Below are 17,230 nucleotides of genomic sequence, written 5' to 3' on the forward strand. Positions count from 1 at the left end.
AGATGTCCTGGAGGGCAGGCAGTGTGCCCCCGGTGATGCGTTGGTGCGGATGGTGCAGTTTCCGTACCAGGCGGTGATGCAGCCCGACAGGGACAGGATGCTCTCAATGGTGCATCTGTAAAAGAGGGTCTTAAAGGCTCTGCATGGTCAATCCGACATCTGCTGTGGCCGTACAGCATTCACTGCGATGCGGCCTCCGCAGAAGTCAGTGCATTCATACTTCTTGCGCTTCGGGGAGCTGTTGGGGACCTGTCATGGCAATAAAACCTCAGAACAGCAAATGTGCTGTGACCACAGGAGGAAGAGTAGTAGGAGGGATAACATGAAATGCTCATCAGGATGGTGAAAGCACGTTTCTGACATCTGCCCTGCTCGGGTTCTGGCTAGGTGGAATACAGCTATGACCGGAAGTGACCTCTTCGTGGCAGGTTAGGAGAACTTACGCAGCAGGTTAGGACAATTAACTTGGAAGGTTAGGAGAATTAGGTTAAGGTTAGGAAAAGGGTTAGGGTTAGCTAAAATGCTCTCCTAACTTGCTACGAAAAGTAACTTCCGGTCGTAGCTGTACTCTATCTAGTCACAACCCCCTGCTTATGCTGGGGTCTTACACTGAACTTCCTGGGAATACTGACTGCTGATAGGCTAACATAATTCTGACTGGTGTGACCTTGACCAATAAGAACTAAAGAAAAGTTGGGATCTTGTGAATAGAAGGCTGAGCTGCCTAAAGCTAGCTTACAGTATGCTTCCCAGTCAAAAGAAGTTTGCAGACATATTATGACAACATTCAGTGACGTTTTTGTTCGTTTTGGTCTTCAGCAGGGGTTTTTTCAGCTGTTCGTGCACACAACATTTTTTCTTGAGGCAAGTCGAATTTCGGTAGCCGAAATCTACACCCCTTCGTCAGTGATTGGTCAACAGTACTACTCCTACTAGGAGTGGGAACATAAAGTGTTTGTTGTCATTCAACGAGAGACAACTAGTTTTCATGCACATTTTTTCACTTGAGAAATACTGCATGAAACATCTTAGTCAGATATAAAATTGTGCGACTAAGACCTCTGCAAAAACGTGAACATTTATTTCAGATTTCTTGATTTATCTTAGATTAATTCTGACTATTTTGAGGAAGTGTATACTGGCTATGTTGTTGCTATGGCGTCTCAAGAGGGACAAACAGTAATATTGCCACTTTTTTCTTGTTTTTCAAGTGAAGCTCTTTAGGGAATATGCGAGCACGTCTAGCTGAGTTCTGCTAGAAGCAAACCGAACCTATGTATGCTGACACCTTTAAGTAAATACTAAATAGCTGACTGAAGCTGCCCATTTTCACACACGACACAGACACATTAACATAGTCTTGAACTGTGTTGTAAACTGTCTCCAGACCTCAACAACCTGTCCAGTAGTGTAGTGGTGCCTGTAGAAGGGGGTATACACTAATTTCCCCAACGGCCCACCCGGCGAAGGAATGGTGCCCTATGTGAAGACTTCTATTGCAAACAGTGACATACCCTCTGAATGACCTAAAATTATGAATCCCAAATTGGTCTTTCACAGTCAGTCACAGATTTCTGATGTAGATTTCTTTCAGGTTTTCACTGTCAATGTCACACTTTTTAAATCTAACAACAACTAAACCGGATGTTCTAAGTCCACAACAATGCTTAAACCACATCAGGAGACCACTTTTAAGGTCTGGGAAAAATCGAAGAAATTTGTATTTTTTAGTGTAGTTACCTAGCACTGTTGTTTGGTTAGCAGTGTTTCTGTAATGCACATGAGCTGGAGTTTGCAAATTAAATTAGAATATGGCGACCAGAGTATGGGCAAGTGGGTATGTCGAAAGGAAAGTAGTGGACGTGTGGAAAGGAGTGGGTGTGTCGCAAGGAAGGTAGTGGGCGAGTGGAAAATAGTGGGTGTGTCGAAAGGAAAGTAGTGGGCGTGTGGAAAGGAGTGGGTGTGTCGAAAGCGCTCTGCTATTGTGATGCGTGATTTGAAGGAGTCAGGCGCAGGAGGGTAAATCACAGTAGCTAGCTAGCATTGTTGAATGCTCCTGGACCCGTGCCACGACTCCAGGCATGCGCTCCTCTCCTGCTGACTCCATAGCGGGTGGGTGATTCTGTGATGCTTGATTTGAAGGAGTCAGGCGCAGGAGGGTAAATCACAGTATACAGAGTTTATTCCGTAATCCATCGTAACCAGTCCAGTGCGCAAAACAGGCACATGGGGAAAATACCCCGGCAATACAAAATACTGAGCTCAACCAAGCTACTAATCCTCACAATGAACAATCACCCACAAGGACAAGGGGGCAGAGGGAACACTTAAACACGTACTAATGAGGGTATAATTGACAAGACAAGACAAATGGAATGATGAGATATGGAGCGGCAGTGGCTAGAAGGCCGGTGACGACGAAAACCGAAGCCTGCCCGAACAAGGAGGGGAGTCAGCTTCAGAGGAAGTCGTGACAGCTATAGGTTAGATGGTTTTGATTGAGCAGTGTTTTTTTCCTTCCGTTTCTTACCACGCATCTACCTTGCCTTGAGAGATTAGACTTCTGTTTTGAAGCCAGAGGATGAGTCTGAGTTGTATTTCACTGTTAGTTTTACACAAAAATTGCAAATGTTCAGTTATAAAACGGATGATTGTTTATTTTTTATTAAAAGTATTGATGATGGGTGTTCTCTTGCTTCGTGCGTTGTATGCGTGTGCTTACTGTGACTTTCACCCTGATATTGGCTACTCGGTAGCAACTTCCCACGCCCTTGCAGGACAGTAGTGCTTGGCAAGCGGGAGCGAAGGGAACTGTGTCCCGGAGTTGTTGCCTTTCATGCCCTCCCCACTGAGTAGTAGACTGTATGTAGGCCCTATGTATCAAGGTGACATCTAGATGGTTATCAATATTAGTTATTTATTGTGCAGGCTGCTATCCTACTTGAAATAAAATGATGTGAGGGAAAACAATTGCCATGTTAGCTACTGCTGGTGACATGACCGTGATACCCATTAGGAAGAACCCTCAAGTCAGCATGGATGTCGATACAACACCGGTGCACTGGTCACCAGGTTATCGACTCGTCGTGCAGCCCAATCAGCCACACAAAACGGTCTTGAGTGGCAACAAATCTGCCCAATTAGCTGATTCGCTTTCCACACACCCACTCGCCCATACTCCAGTCGCCATATTGGGCTGCAGCTACCCATACTTGAAACAAATGGCCACTGGATTTATGTAAATAAAAATGATATCATTCTGCCAGGTAGGCATAGGCTACTTTGTAGCTAGTTAACATTTAACTGAGAATGTTTTGGGGAAAGCCTTTCCATCTACCAGAATACGGTTAGGCCTATCATTAGCATTGCGATATGATTCCTGTTCCTTAATTGTTTGAAACCTGGACATTTTAATCCCACCATGGAAGATGGAGGCAATTATTTAAAAAGACTTCCTCATATGCGCTCTCCTGTTCTATTGGTTTTCAAATCAACTTTATTTCATTGTCTAGCAGCCAAAGCTATTATCCTAGTCATATTAACAACCCATGGTAGTTGTTGCATCTTTAGATCTCCCCTCTTTCTAAATTTATAAAAGATATTTCCATCTCTGTCCATGAAACCGCTCGCATGTGGAGTGCGCATTTTAGAACAGTGTTTTCCTGCAAATCACATTTTGGAAGATTTTTAAGCTAAACATTCTGATCTGATCCATCAGCCTTATTTTTTTTTTTTTTAATGACAGAGCGAAAACAGGTTTTAGACATGTTTTCAAATTATTTATTTTTTATATAAAACAGAAATACCTTATTTACATAAGTATTCAGACCCTTTGCTATGAGACTCAAAATTGAGCTCAGGTGCATCCTGTTTCCATTGATCATCCTTGAGATGTTTCTACAACTTGATTGGAGTCCATCTGTGGTAAATTCAATTGATTGGACATGATTTGGAAAGGCACACACCTGTCTATATAAGGTCCCACAGCATGTCAGAGCAAAAACCAAGCCATGAGGTCGAAGGAATTGTCCGTAGAGCTTCGAGACAGGATTGTGTCGAGGCACAGAACTGGGGAAGGGTACAAAAAAAATTCTGCAGCATTGAAGGTCCCCAAGAACACAGTGGCCTCCATCATTCTTAAATGGAAGAAGTTTGGAACCACTAAGACTCTTCCTAGAGCTGGCTGCCTGGCCAAACTGAGCAATCAGGGGAGAAGGGCCTTGGTCAGGGAGGTGACCAAGAACCCGATGATCACTCTGTCAGAGCTCCAGAGTTCCTCTATGGAGATGGGAGAACCTTCCAGAAGGACAACCATCTCTGCAACACTCCAGCAATCAGGCCTTTATGGTAGAGTGGCCAGACGGAAGCCACTCCTCAGTAAAAGGCATATGACAGCTCGCTTGGAGTTTGCCAAAAGGCACCTAAAGGACTCTCAGACCATGAGAAACAAGATTCTCTGGTCTGATGAAACCAAGATTGAACTCTTTGGCCTGAATGCCAAGCGTCACATCTGGAGGAAACCTGGCACCATTCCTACGGTGAAGGATGGTGGTGGCAGCATCATGCTGTGGGGATGTTTTTCAGCGGCAGGGACTGGTCAGGATCGAGGGAACGATGAATGGGGCAAAGTACAGAGGGATCCTTGATGAAAACCTGCTCCAGCGCGCTCCGGACCTCAGACTGGTGCGAAGGTTCACCTTCCAACAGGACAATGACCCTAAGCACACAGCCAAGACAACCCAGGAGTGGCTTCTCTGAATGTCCTTGAGTGGCCCAGCCAGAGCCCAGACTTGAACCCGATCGAACATCTCTGGAGATACCTGAAAATAGCTGTGCAGCGACGCTCCCCATCCAACCTGACAGAGCTGGAGAGGATCTGCAGAGAGGAATGGGAGAAACTCCCCAAATACAGGTGTGCCAAGCTTGTAGTATCATACCCAATAAGACTCAAGGCTGTAATCACTGCCAAAGGTGCTTCAACAAAGTACTGAGTAAAGGGTCTTTTTTATTATACATTTGTAAAAAGTTCTAAAAACCTGTTTTTGCGTTGTCATTATGGAGTATTGTGTGTAGATTGATGAGGGGGATATAAAAAAAAAATCCATTTTAGAATAAGGCTGTAATGTAACAAAATGTGAAAAAAAAGTCAAGGGGTCTAAATACTTTCCGAATGCATTGTGGCGATTAAGAAGTGAGTATACACAATGCCCACAAAAAAAGTGGGTATAGGCTTATACCTGCATATACCCTCCACAACACCACTGAACCTGTCCATAAAAAATGCTTCATTTTAGAACCAGAGATAACAATATAGGACGGTCCACAGCCACAGCAAGTCACCTGGAGTTACATTAGGGTTCCATCTTGTGGATATATTTTCCAAAGCTCAATTCTCACGTGGACAATTACATTTACATTTTAGTCATTTAGCAGACGCTCTTATCCAGAGCGACTTACAGTTAGTGAGTGCATACATTTTCATACTGGTCCCCCGTGGGAATCGAACCCACAACCCTGGCGTTGCAAGCGCCATGCTCTACCAACTGAGCTACACGGGACTATTACATTGAATGTACAAAACATTAGGAACACCTGCTCTTGCCATAACATACTATTGATGTAATTTGTAAATCCACTTCAATCAGTGTAGATGAAGGGGAGGAGACGGGTTAAAGAATGATTTTTTAGATATGGATTGTGTATGTGTGGCATTCAGAGGGTGAATGGGCAAGACAAAAGATTTAAGTGCCTTAGACCGGGGGTATGGTAGGTAGTAGGCACACGGGTTGGAGCAGTATCGCCAACTCTCACGCACTGGCCGTGAGACACGCATTTGACCCTCTTCTCACTCGCCACCAGTGGCGGCTCCTGAAAAAATTCTCAGGAGGGGCAATTTTTCTGATGATTTAGGTGACCTACACACATTTAAAAAAAGATATGTCCAGCAACAACATGAAGACAGGGGCAGCATATAAGTCAATACCAGAAGCATTTATTGACTGATCTCAAAAGTGTTGGCTTACCAGGGTTGGTGGAGCCCTCAGTTTCATCTTTGCCTCGCAAAGCTAACTCAAACACTCCGCAAAACTTCACACACTGGATTAGCCGGCTGAGGATGTGGCGGTTCTTGCTAATGTCGTAGTAAATATATTTGTTATAGTGAATATGGAATATGATATGTTGAGTAAAATGTTGTGCTAAGATCTATTTAGGTCAGGAGCTGGTTATAAGTTCTGTTCCTATCCAATAACAATGGACAAAAGGGTCCTATCTTGTCAGCCTTGTCAGCAGGTGGCCAAGGACAACACCCACGCCATAGGCCTCTCAGTTCTTCCAACTCACGAGTTCTTGCTCTGAGGACACACACACACACAAACACACACACACACACATCATCACTGTTAAACACACACACACACACACACACACATCATCACTGTTAAACACACACACACACACACACACACACAAAAATCCCCTCTCTTAGGCTGAACATTTGAAGACAGAGAACCCGACTCAGAGCCAATGCAACAGTGACAGTAGCCTGCAGGGGACCTCGCCCAACTCATCAGGACCAATCAGAAGATCAGAACTACTAGATTGAACCTACTTCATTTATTGCATAAAATGTCTGCACACAATGTTTCGGGGCTCTCTTCAGATAATAATAATAATAATAATAATATGCCATTTAGCAGACGCTTTTATCCAAAGCGACTTACAGTCATGCGTGCATACATTTTTGTGTATGGGTGGTCCCGGGGATCGAACCCACTACCTTGGCGTTACAAGCACCATGCTCTACCAGCTGAGCTACAGAAAGTGGATACTCATGGATGCGCATTGCAATTGTAAAATGTCAACACAATTGGAGACACCACGTCATTTTTGGAGACATGTTATTGACAGTAAACTATTGTAGATGCGACTGCTAACTAAATAAAACATTTTAGCTGGCTAGCTAATCATCTTAGCTAAATGTGGGGCAAACAATTCAGTTATTTACCGTTAATTTGAGGGATTGGGGTGAAAGAAATCGAGTTACATAGTGATACTTTACGATATACTGTATTGACAATATCGCAATATTTTAGCGCTAGTTGGCTGTACCTGCACCAAAACACCATTATTGTTCCTTCATAGCTTGTTCTCAATCTTTTCACATTGGGAGCAAATTTGTTTTCAGCACTTTTATTTCCATGACTGATCAAAACTCGTTCTCATGGCTTTCTGATCCCTCTGCAACAGACATATGGTGCGCAATAAAATCACAGTATCGAATCGCAATACGTATAGAATCATGATACTCGCAATGCTGATGCATATATCTTATCGTGAGGTTCCTGGCAATTCCCAGCCCAAGTTCATTTGCCACAACAAATCTCTTCGCTAGCAAACGCGATGTCTTCTCCAAAACGGCAATGTGTCTCCAGCAATGTTTACTTTTTTGACGTTCTATGGCATCTCCACTTTCCAAGCATATATGACCACATGTAATATTTTGGTAAGTGATGCAAATAGTGAACTATGTAGGGCCAGGATGTAAAATATATGTAGCTGCAGCAATTTCTCTTATCTGATATGGTAAGTAATGGGGCTTAATTTATAGCTCCCTAAGAGTTTGACGAACGGGTCCGTGAACGCGATTCCAGATATATTTACCTCTGAATAAACTGCCTTTATTACACCATATCCACATCCAGTAAACTTGTGATTATCAACACTAACCTCATCGTTGTGGCGGCGGACAGCTAGCCTGTATCCCTCGTCATCCAGTTGAGTGAGTGGCAATGTCTTTTTTCGTTCGTACCAATTTTTGGAAAATCCTCGGGTGTAGGACTTTCCGCCTTTAGTAGAAACCTGTTGAATTATTAAATTTGGTCTGGGAGGTCCTAATTGTTTCGTTGCCAATTTATCTTTCATTTGTTCGCCGACAAAAAGGAACTTCTTTCAAACAATCCACTCTTTTCTCAGTTACGTTCATGGTTACGTAACGTATGACGAAAGCGCGTAAGTGCAAGCCCACAGACACCCATTGAGATTGTATTGAAGGCTCTGAAATTTGAAAAAAATAGATTTAACATGGGAGTCTATTACAGACTTCTGGGCGATTTTCAACCTGACTGAAATCGCCCCAAAAGGGGGGGGAGCCATTTGAAGCACGACTTTAGCCTGATTCGACATTTAGTGGCAGTGTGGCACTGTGGCAGATCAGACGTATAGATTACAACACTGATAACTACTGTTGCCGTGATATAATTGATTAGAAAAAAAATCCCTTCCTTTTCCCGTTTGGCAGTGCGTCGCCCATATCGCCCTATTGAACAGGCCGCCCCTGCTCGCCACACCTCTTATATCTCACGCATTGAGAAGTACTACTTTATTTTCGAATTAGTTCATTGTATAGTCAGTGGGTTAACTTTTCAATTGTGCTCCAAATCGTTTTGAAATGGGAGTATCTGCGCCTTCAATTCAACATCACGAGCGGAACCTCTATCATTGTCCTGTCCTGCCACAGCACTGTGAACCGCGGCACATTGAAGCATATGATTGGTCTAGTTATGTAAGGGATCAAGGGTATTGGATGCGCATTTTAAAGAAACGCCCCTCAAGACTAGAGTCTAGCTAAATGGAGAGAGAGGACGTTCTCTGTTGAGTTTATAAAGCGCTGTTTTATGTACAATGTTGTTTCCTCGTTTGGCATTTAGGCTGTGACAACGAAAAGGCAGCAGACGTAGGCCTACAGTATGTTTTAGTAGGGATGTTTGGTAGGATGACCTGATTTGTAACTATGAAAATAATTTTGTCAAACAGATTGTGAACCCAAAACTGTGCTTGTCAGCAAGAACACTACTGTTATTCCCCACACTTATTTTATTATTCCACTTCTTCACAATTGTGCCAGTGTAAATACATATTTGAAATCTAATATGCATACTTTTGTCTTTGAAAAGGAATAATGTTAGGCAATGTATTGTTGCAGCCATTTATGCCAAGTTTTGAATAAGTCATAAAAATAAGCATGGGATATTAAATGCTCCAGGCCTCAAATATAATGTGACATTTTAGTATTGTGCACATGCTAGGCAGAGATGGTAGGGGGACTCAACTCATAAACACATAATGTTTTGTCTATGTAGAGTAAGAGGATGGCAAGGATCTTCAACTAGTAGGCATAAACCACCTGAAAATTAATTGTTATAATAAGTACATTTTGTTGTTATAAAACCCAGCACTTAGGAATTATAGATCAGGGGTGGCCAACCCTCCTGGAGAGGAAGCAGGATTTTCTTCCAGCCCTATTTTAAAGAGATAGTTCACCCAAATTACTAAATGTTTGTGTCCTTACCTTGAAAGCAGTCTATGGACAAGGAGAATGCAGTCTATGATTTGGTTACCCACTGCCATCAACTATTAATATGAGTATTTCCTGTGCAGAACCTTGGTGTAGTGGTAACACTCCCAGGCACGTGTTGCATACAACTTTCACCTGAGAACAGGAACCAATCCCTGCTTCCAACCTTCCCACTGTTTCTCCCATTTTCCTGTCTCCCCATCTCATTTCATTACTGTCTGAATGAAATGTCAAACCACCTAAATAATATGTTTAAATATTAGCATACTTTAAATTGAATTCCCAAAAAATCTCAAAGTATTAGTCGTCAACCTTTGAGTGTTAATTTAATGTCCAAAGCATCCTGGATACACCTATTTTTTGAATTTTCCACTCTGGTCATAGGCCTAAGGCCATGTCGAAATACTGTATGTAGAATTGCAGGGAATTAGCTTTAAAACAGTAAAATGTTCCTGGGGGTTGTGCCAGGGGGCAACGAAATTAAGATAGAAAATCACACTCCAATGCTTTCTTTCTACAAAAGTTGGCAGCCCTGGGTTTGAGTGTGTCAAGAACTGCAACGCTGCTGGGTTTTTCACGCTCAACAGTTTCCAATGTGTATCAAGAATGGTCTACCACCCAAAGGACACCCAGCCAACTTGACACAACTGTGAGAAGCATTGGAGTCAACATGAGCCAGCATCCCTGTGTAATGCTTTCGACACCTTGTAGAGTCCATGGCCCCACAAATTGAGGCTGTTCTGAGGACAAAATGGGGTGCAGCTCAATATTAGGAAGGGGTTCCTAATGTTTTCTACACTCAGGCCATATTAATATGTCATGTCAACAATTTCCTTAGCCTACAATCCTGGTTGACATTCTATTGAGTCCAATCCGATTTGATTTGAATTGATTTTTTTTTTTTGAATGTTAATCCTGTGTTAACATTCTCAAAATCTATAATAGGCTATTCTACTGATATAATTCCATGATAAAAACTAAAAGCTTTAGTGCAACAATCTTTTATTGCAGATCTATCTTCCCAGCACACAACACAGGCCTAAATTGTTGCATTGACAGCACGGATTGATTATTGCCGCCCAAAGAATAATTATATTTTATTTTGTCTCGGGAAATGGGCTTTGAATAGGCATCGGTAGGGCTTATCTTCTGTCCCGTACAGACTGTAACGGTATAGTTGTGGAAACCAATGACTGGGCTAATGAATAGAGCTGAATTACCCTACAGTCTCCCGGGGAGACGGACAAGTAAACAATAGAGAGCTGAGTCTACAAAAGCAGTAGTGATTGGGGGCACATCCGCACTCTGTTCTAAAATTCATACAATTTGTCTTTGCAAAGTTAGAATGGATACGAAAGGCAACAAACGCGCAACTTCAGCAGGCTACCGATTGCCAGACCGACCTAACGTCGCTTTGATATCACAGTCCTCCGTCTCTGTGTACAAACTTCCGCCGGACAGGACTCGAACCCCCGGCGGCGGAGAGAGTCCTTGGCAGACCCCCTTGTCTCGCGACCCAGTCAAACAGGATCAAGTGTGGCGCGAGTTCGTGCGCGCAGAGAGGAATGGAGTGAAAGAATGGTAATGGCTGCTTTTAGAATGCACAGCATGAATTATTTCCCTCCTTATCGTTTTTACCTGTCTATCTTTAGTGCACATTTCATACAGGTAGCCCAATCTGAATCCGAAATCTTCACTGTTGTTTAATAGGAATTTAATTCCAATTCATGATACAGCCTATCTTTTCCATTTATTCTTGAAGAAATAAACATATAAATGCTGACAATGTTATTTGGTACCCAATGAAATGTAGGCCTGAGGCCCATGACACAACTGCGTTTTAGGAGTATAGACCAATGACTGTATATGAATGGACAACGCCATCGATCACGTGACACCATTTCATTCCTTTGTGAAGACTCAATAGCGCATTGAAGCCAAATCTGCTAACCTTATGCCTAACCTTAAATTGAGACCAAAAAGCACATTTTTGTTTTCTTGAATTTTTACGATTCAGCCAATTTTGACTTTGTGGCTGTGCTATCTAGTGGAAACCCCCAAATAAAGTAGGTTAAAATGGTGTCTCATGGAGACATAACATGGTCATATAACATGTGCAGACTATTCCAGGAAGTGATGTTGCAGGCTAGCTCAGTGCTGCACCCTCTCATTGAGTAACTCAATTTGAAGGCTGACCTGGGTACTGCAGGCTGCCATTGGCAACTATATAAATTATCCTTATAACTTCTTCTGGGTGCGATTTTAAAATAATCGGTTCAAGGACATACATCTGGTGTATTAGAAGGAATTATTGGTACTATGATTGTCTTCGGAATTTGTATTTATTTACACGAAGATTGACATTATTCCATCCACTATAATGGTGGATCCTGTTTTCTGCTAACAATGCCTGCAGTACCGCTGTCGGCCTTGAGCTTCCGTGGTTTCAATGAAAGGGGGCAGTCGTGGTATAGGCAACCAAATAGGCCTACAATCATATAATTGTGTTTTGATCAACAGGCAGAAGAATTGGAGTTTTCTCAAGAACTATGATCAGCTGGTAAATAATTTGCCAATTTATTATCTCGTTAAATAGTCCACTGTTTTCTTTTAACACAATCTCTTGTTGATATCAATGCTGCATGATCCTGATCTGAAGTTGGTATGACCCTAAACGTTGTGCCCACTTGTCCACACAGGGTAACCACAGAGCAGAGAGACCTTTACCAAACTATGTGCCAGTGTTTTCTGACCATCTCCCCAACACCACCAACCAGATGTTTGGGAGTCGTGTGTGCACACCACTGGGTAGGGAGCTGATGAGAATGGATAAGCTGTTAATTGGAAGCTATAGCAAGTGCAAGCAGGGTCCAGATATGCAGCCTTGCTAGCATCAGCAGGAAATAAGACTCATCCAAGAATGCCCACTATCAATCTCGCCTTCCAAAAGAGTGCATATCAGTTCCGTTTTAAAGGTGTAGCTCATGTTCATGTAGCTAGTGATGGCTAATATGTTCCTTGAATTGAGGTTTTACTCATTCTTTGGATGCTTGCTTTACATTAGCAGCAACATTTTCAAGAAATCAATTGTAACTAATAACTGCTCATGTGTTTGACCAGTGAAGAGTTTACAAATTGCCAATAGATGTAGTCTAGACTCTACGTAGCTCAGAAAATGATGCCATTTTTGCTACATTTCTGTTATATTTCTCAATAAAGAAGTACTGTATATTGTACTATGGATATTATTGTGTGAACTAACTGAAGCATAGCCTATTCAATGATACACAAAAAAGTGAATACTTTCAAGCTCATGGGAACTCGTTCAGTTGAAGTTGACCTCAGAATTTATCATAGCGAGTCATTGGCATTTGCCATATGTTGTGTAGATCATCCAGCTATGTGCCTCAACCACAAAATAATGCATAGGCAATATTAATAATGAAATTAGATGGTGCTATTTTCCCCATTTATTTGAAATTAAGGCATAATGATGAACACATCAAAGCTATATGAACATGATGAAATGACGGAGAGAGGGATATGCTTGAGTCTTTTAATTACAGTTGAAGTCGGAAGTTTACATACACTTAGGTTGGAGTCATTAAAACTAGTTTTTCAACCACTCCACAAATTTCTTGTTAACAAACTATAGTTTTGGCAAAATGACAAGTAATTTTTCCAACAATTGTTTACAGACAGATTATTTCACTTATAATTCACTGTATCACAATTCCAGTGGGTCAGACGTTTACATACACTAAGTTGACTGTGCCTTTAAACAGCTTGGAAAATTCCAGAAAACGATGTCATGGCTTTAGAAGCTTCTGATAGGCTAATTGACATCATTTGAGTCAATTGGAGGTGTACCTGTAGATGTATTTCAAGGCCTACCTTCAAACTCAGTGTAGACCTAAACTAATTGTAGACCTCCACAAGTCTGGTTCATCCTTGGGAATAATTTCCAAACGCCTGAAGGTACCACGTTCATCTGTACAAACAATAGTATGCAAGTATAAACACCATGGGACCACGCAGCCGTCATACCGCTCAGGAAGGAGACGCATTCTGTCTCCTAGAGATGAACGTACTTTGGTGCTAAAAGTGCAAATCAATGCCAGAACAACAGCAAAGGACCTTGTGAAGATGCTGGAGGAAACAGGTACAAATGTATCTATATCCACAGTAAAACTAGTCCTATATCGACATAACCTGAAAGGCCGCTCAGCAAGGAAGAAGCCACTGCTCCAAAACCGCCATAAAAAAGCCAGACTACAGTTTGCAACTGCACATGGGGACAAAGATCGTACTTTTTGGAGAAATGTCCTCTGGTCTGATTAAACAAAAATAGAACTGTTTGGCCATAATGACCATTGTTATGTTTGGCCGAAAAAGGGATCAGCTTGCAAGCCGAAGAACACCATCCCAACCGTGAAGCACGGGGGTGGCAGCGTCATTCTGTGGGGGTGCTTTGCTGCAGGAGGGACTGGTGCACTTCACAAAATAGATGGCGTCATGAGGAAGGAAAATTATGTGGATATATTGAAGCAACATCTCAAGACATCAGTCAGGAAGTTAAAGCTTGGTCGCAAATGGGTCTTCCAAATGGACAATGACCCCAAGCATACTTCCAAAGTTGTGGCAAAATGGCTTAAGGACAACAAAGTCAAGGTATTGGAGTGGCCATCACAAAGCCCTGACCTCAATCCAATAGAACATTTGTGGGCAGAACTGAAAAAGCGTGTGCGAGCAAGGAGGCCTTCAAACCTGACTCAGTTACACCAGCTCTGTCAGGAGGAATGGGTCAAAATTCACCTAACTTATTGTGGGAAGCTTGTGGAAGGCTACCCAAAACGTTTGACCCAAGTTAAACAATTTAAAGGCAATGCTACCAAATACTAATTGAGTGTATGTAAACTTCTGACCCACTGGAAATGTGATGAAAGAAATAAAAGCTGAAATAAATAATTCTCTCTACTATTATTCTGACATTTCACATTCTTAAAATAAAGTGGTAATCCTAACTGACCTAAAACAGGGAATTATTACAAGGATTAAATGTCAGGAATTGTGAAAAACTGAGTTTAAATGAATTTGGCTAAGGTATATGTAAACTTCCGATTTCAACTGTAAGAACGCCTTCGACTATCGGCAAATAATATTTTTCTTTGCTAAATATTTTTCTTATTCTTTGAAAATGCAGAAAAATCCCCTTATAAAGAAATCCACTCTGGGAAAATTGCCTGTGGGAGAAAAATACAAAAAGTTAACATCACTGTTACTTCAGCCATATGCTACTGTAAAGTAAAGGCATAGTTAATGAAATTGATACATTTAGGAAGGATTGTTCAGAATCATACCTCAATAGGATAGAATGCCAAGAGCAAGATTCTGCCAGCTATGTTGAGCAGACTCAAATGGCACAGCCATAGGCGCCATGAGGGTGGAGTGTGAGGGAGGGAGCAGTCCAGGTCCCTGGCTTGGACGCTTTGTGGTGGTCCCATCAGGGTAGAGCATCCTGGGATAATTGCCCCATAGACCTACTGTTAGTGGCGAAAATGTTAGCAGGAGATCACCACAGAGAGCAGTGATTGGCTGGTACACTCTTGGAGTTAAACCTAATGTAGTCTAAAGCAATATTCACCTGCTTTCATGGAGTAAGGATTCACACCTTTGGGGAGACTGCCAGAGTTCCATAGATCCATTAATTCCCATCGGGGGAGGTGGTGGCACAGGCTTGTGCTGTAAAACACATCAACGTATTTTACAATTCTTAGTAACATTCTCATAGTTGAAATACAATGGTCATTCACTGCTTTAAATTTAAGTGAATTTAAGTGTATACCTCAGCCTTGGGCTCAGTTTTGTCAACCCATCTGTGCATGGTTGGATCCCAGACAATCTGAGGAAGAAAATAATAACACTGTGAATCAAGCCACAGAGAAAAAGATTAATTCACAAGTGTCTCTCTATAGAATATAAATAACAGGTTCTTTACCGATTTGTCTTTATCCTCGGGTAGATGATCCTCCTTCGGATTAACCTCTTTTCCCCTCCAGAAGACCCAGCTGAGCCAGCCACCATTGTTTGGTGTGTTCTTAGCAGCAGGGGTCTCAGGCTCAGCCACTGGCCGGCTGCCAGTCTGGCTTTGAGGGTTGGCCTCGGAGTGTTCTGGCTTGGTGATGGACATCATAGCAGGATGCACAACATGTCTACTCCGGACATCTGTAATAAGTGGGAGTCAGGCCACTCTGCTCATGTCACCATATAGAACAATCACTAGCTGACAGGCAGGAGTGTCTCGCTCTGATACTCTCAACCAGACTGCCGGCAGTCACAAAGATTCTTAGAGCTTAACCTGTTTTATATAGCTAGAGGACGCATGAAAATATAACAGCCATACACTCACATGAGTAGCAGGCATTTGATCTATCATAACTAATTCTCACACTCTTACAATGGCAATTTCATTTCTTATAAGATAAGGCTTAAATTACCTCTTCTCTTGGAATAGAAATCTACAAGTGACGTATACACTCCACCATCCCATTCCCACTTTCGTCCCACCATGGGGACGATGGATGGTGGTTGTGGACGATTGTCTCCGTTCTTCACATGGACGCAGGCTTTCGGGAGGATCCCTTCCCTCTGTGCAGAGACGCTGGTCTTTGGGAAGACCCCCCCCCCCCCCCCCCTCCATGCAGTGATGGATGTTGAGATTGTCTCCCTCTGTGCAGCAATGTTGGCTTCTGGGATGAAGTATAGAGCACATACAGTCATTCAAGAAAAATCGACCACTTGCAATCTATAATGTAATTGACACCGATCCATCCCAAACATACACACTCATTTGTATGTGTACTGATACTATACATACACAATTACATTAATGTTACTATCATCATTAAAATAATCCCCATTTCAATCATCATCCTCACCATAACATCATGATTACAGACTTATTCTACAGTATCTAAGACTCATCTGACACTACCTGAGAGATAGCAGTATGCAACTCAATAAACTGCCCCTGCATGTTATTCAACTGCCCCTGCAGGTGTTTCATCGACTGCTTTACATTGTTCAGCAGGACCTGAATCTTAGCCCTAGAGGAAATCAGGTGGTTCAACAGACTGAGATGAAGAGAGAGGCTTCATGCCCATTTGACCATCTTTAGGATTCTTTCTCAAATAATACCAATCTAATTAGGAATTCCCTTTGTGCAGATGTTACTAGTGTTATTTAGTAAGCCCTTACCTTGTCAGGTGCCGAGGGGATGACGGGATGTCTCCCTGCTCCAGTGAGCTCTGCTGGCATGTCTTGCTTACTGTTGGAGGAACGCGAGACAGATTAGAGGACAAAGACATGGTTGTTCAGCAATAAAACATTCAGCACACCATGACTGTTGAACAGTAAAACTGAAGTTAAACCTTACTCCATTGTTAGTCATTCACAGGGGACACATCCATTTCCATTGGCCATATAGGAGATTCCCGTAATTGTTAATGGCATATGGGGGATGGTCCAACCCTGGTAAAATAATAACAACAGCTAGGGTTTACTCTCTCACTTTCAGATAAAGTAATACAATCATGAGACCCGTCAGAAGTGCAGTGCTTACCTCCATGAAAATATTGGCCTCTGTTATTTTGGGCAACATTGTCACAATTTTGCCCACTATTTCCAGCTTGTGATGCACCGTCCTTAATGAAACGATCAAGTCAATATTTTGTTATACATTTCAGAGAAAGAACATGACATGACCAATTCTACATGAGACAGTGTTTCCATATATTGCAATCTCAGGGGTCCTCATGAGTTAAGTAAAGAATTTGATGTCTGAGTACTCACAGAAAAGGTATGCATGATTCTAGA

General features: G+C 42.2%; 1 protein-coding gene across 1 annotated transcript; it reads left to right on the forward strand.

Annotated features, from left to right (window-relative positions):
• Nucleotides 1-10,659: 10,659 nt before the first annotated feature.
• Nucleotides 10,660-12,277, forward strand: cimip5 (ciliary microtubule inner protein 5). The gene is made up of 3 exons (XM_084182139.1): nt 10,660-10,936; nt 11,876-11,915; nt 12,055-12,277. The coding sequence occupies exons 1-3, from the start codon at nt 10,701-10,703 to the stop codon at nt 12,244-12,246; spliced, it is 468 nt and encodes a 155-aa protein (XP_084038265.1). The 5' UTR covers nt 10,660-10,700; the 3' UTR covers nt 12,247-12,277.
• Nucleotides 12,278-17,230: the final 4,953 nt, after the last annotated feature.

The sequence above is a fragment of the Coregonus lavaretus genome (assembly GCF_964263955.1).
Source record: "Coregonus lavaretus genome assembly, chromosome: 18".
Taxonomy (NCBI): Eukaryota; Metazoa; Chordata; class Actinopteri; order Salmoniformes; family Salmonidae; genus Coregonus; species Coregonus lavaretus.

Bases quoted from the DNA above. Each gene is read 5' to 3' on its own strand.
- cimip5 (XM_084182139.1), top strand. From the start codon at position 10,701: ATGGATACGAAAGGCAACAAACGCGCAACTTCAGCAGGCTACCGATTG. The intron at 10,937-11,875 runs GTAATGGCTGCT...TTTGATCAACAG, and splicing joins AGGAATGGAGTGAAAGAATG to GCAGAAGAATTGGAGTTTTC. The intron at 11,916-12,054 runs GTAAATAATTTG...TTGTCCACACAG, and splicing joins TCAAGAACTATGATCAGCTG to GGTAACCACAGAGCAGAGAG.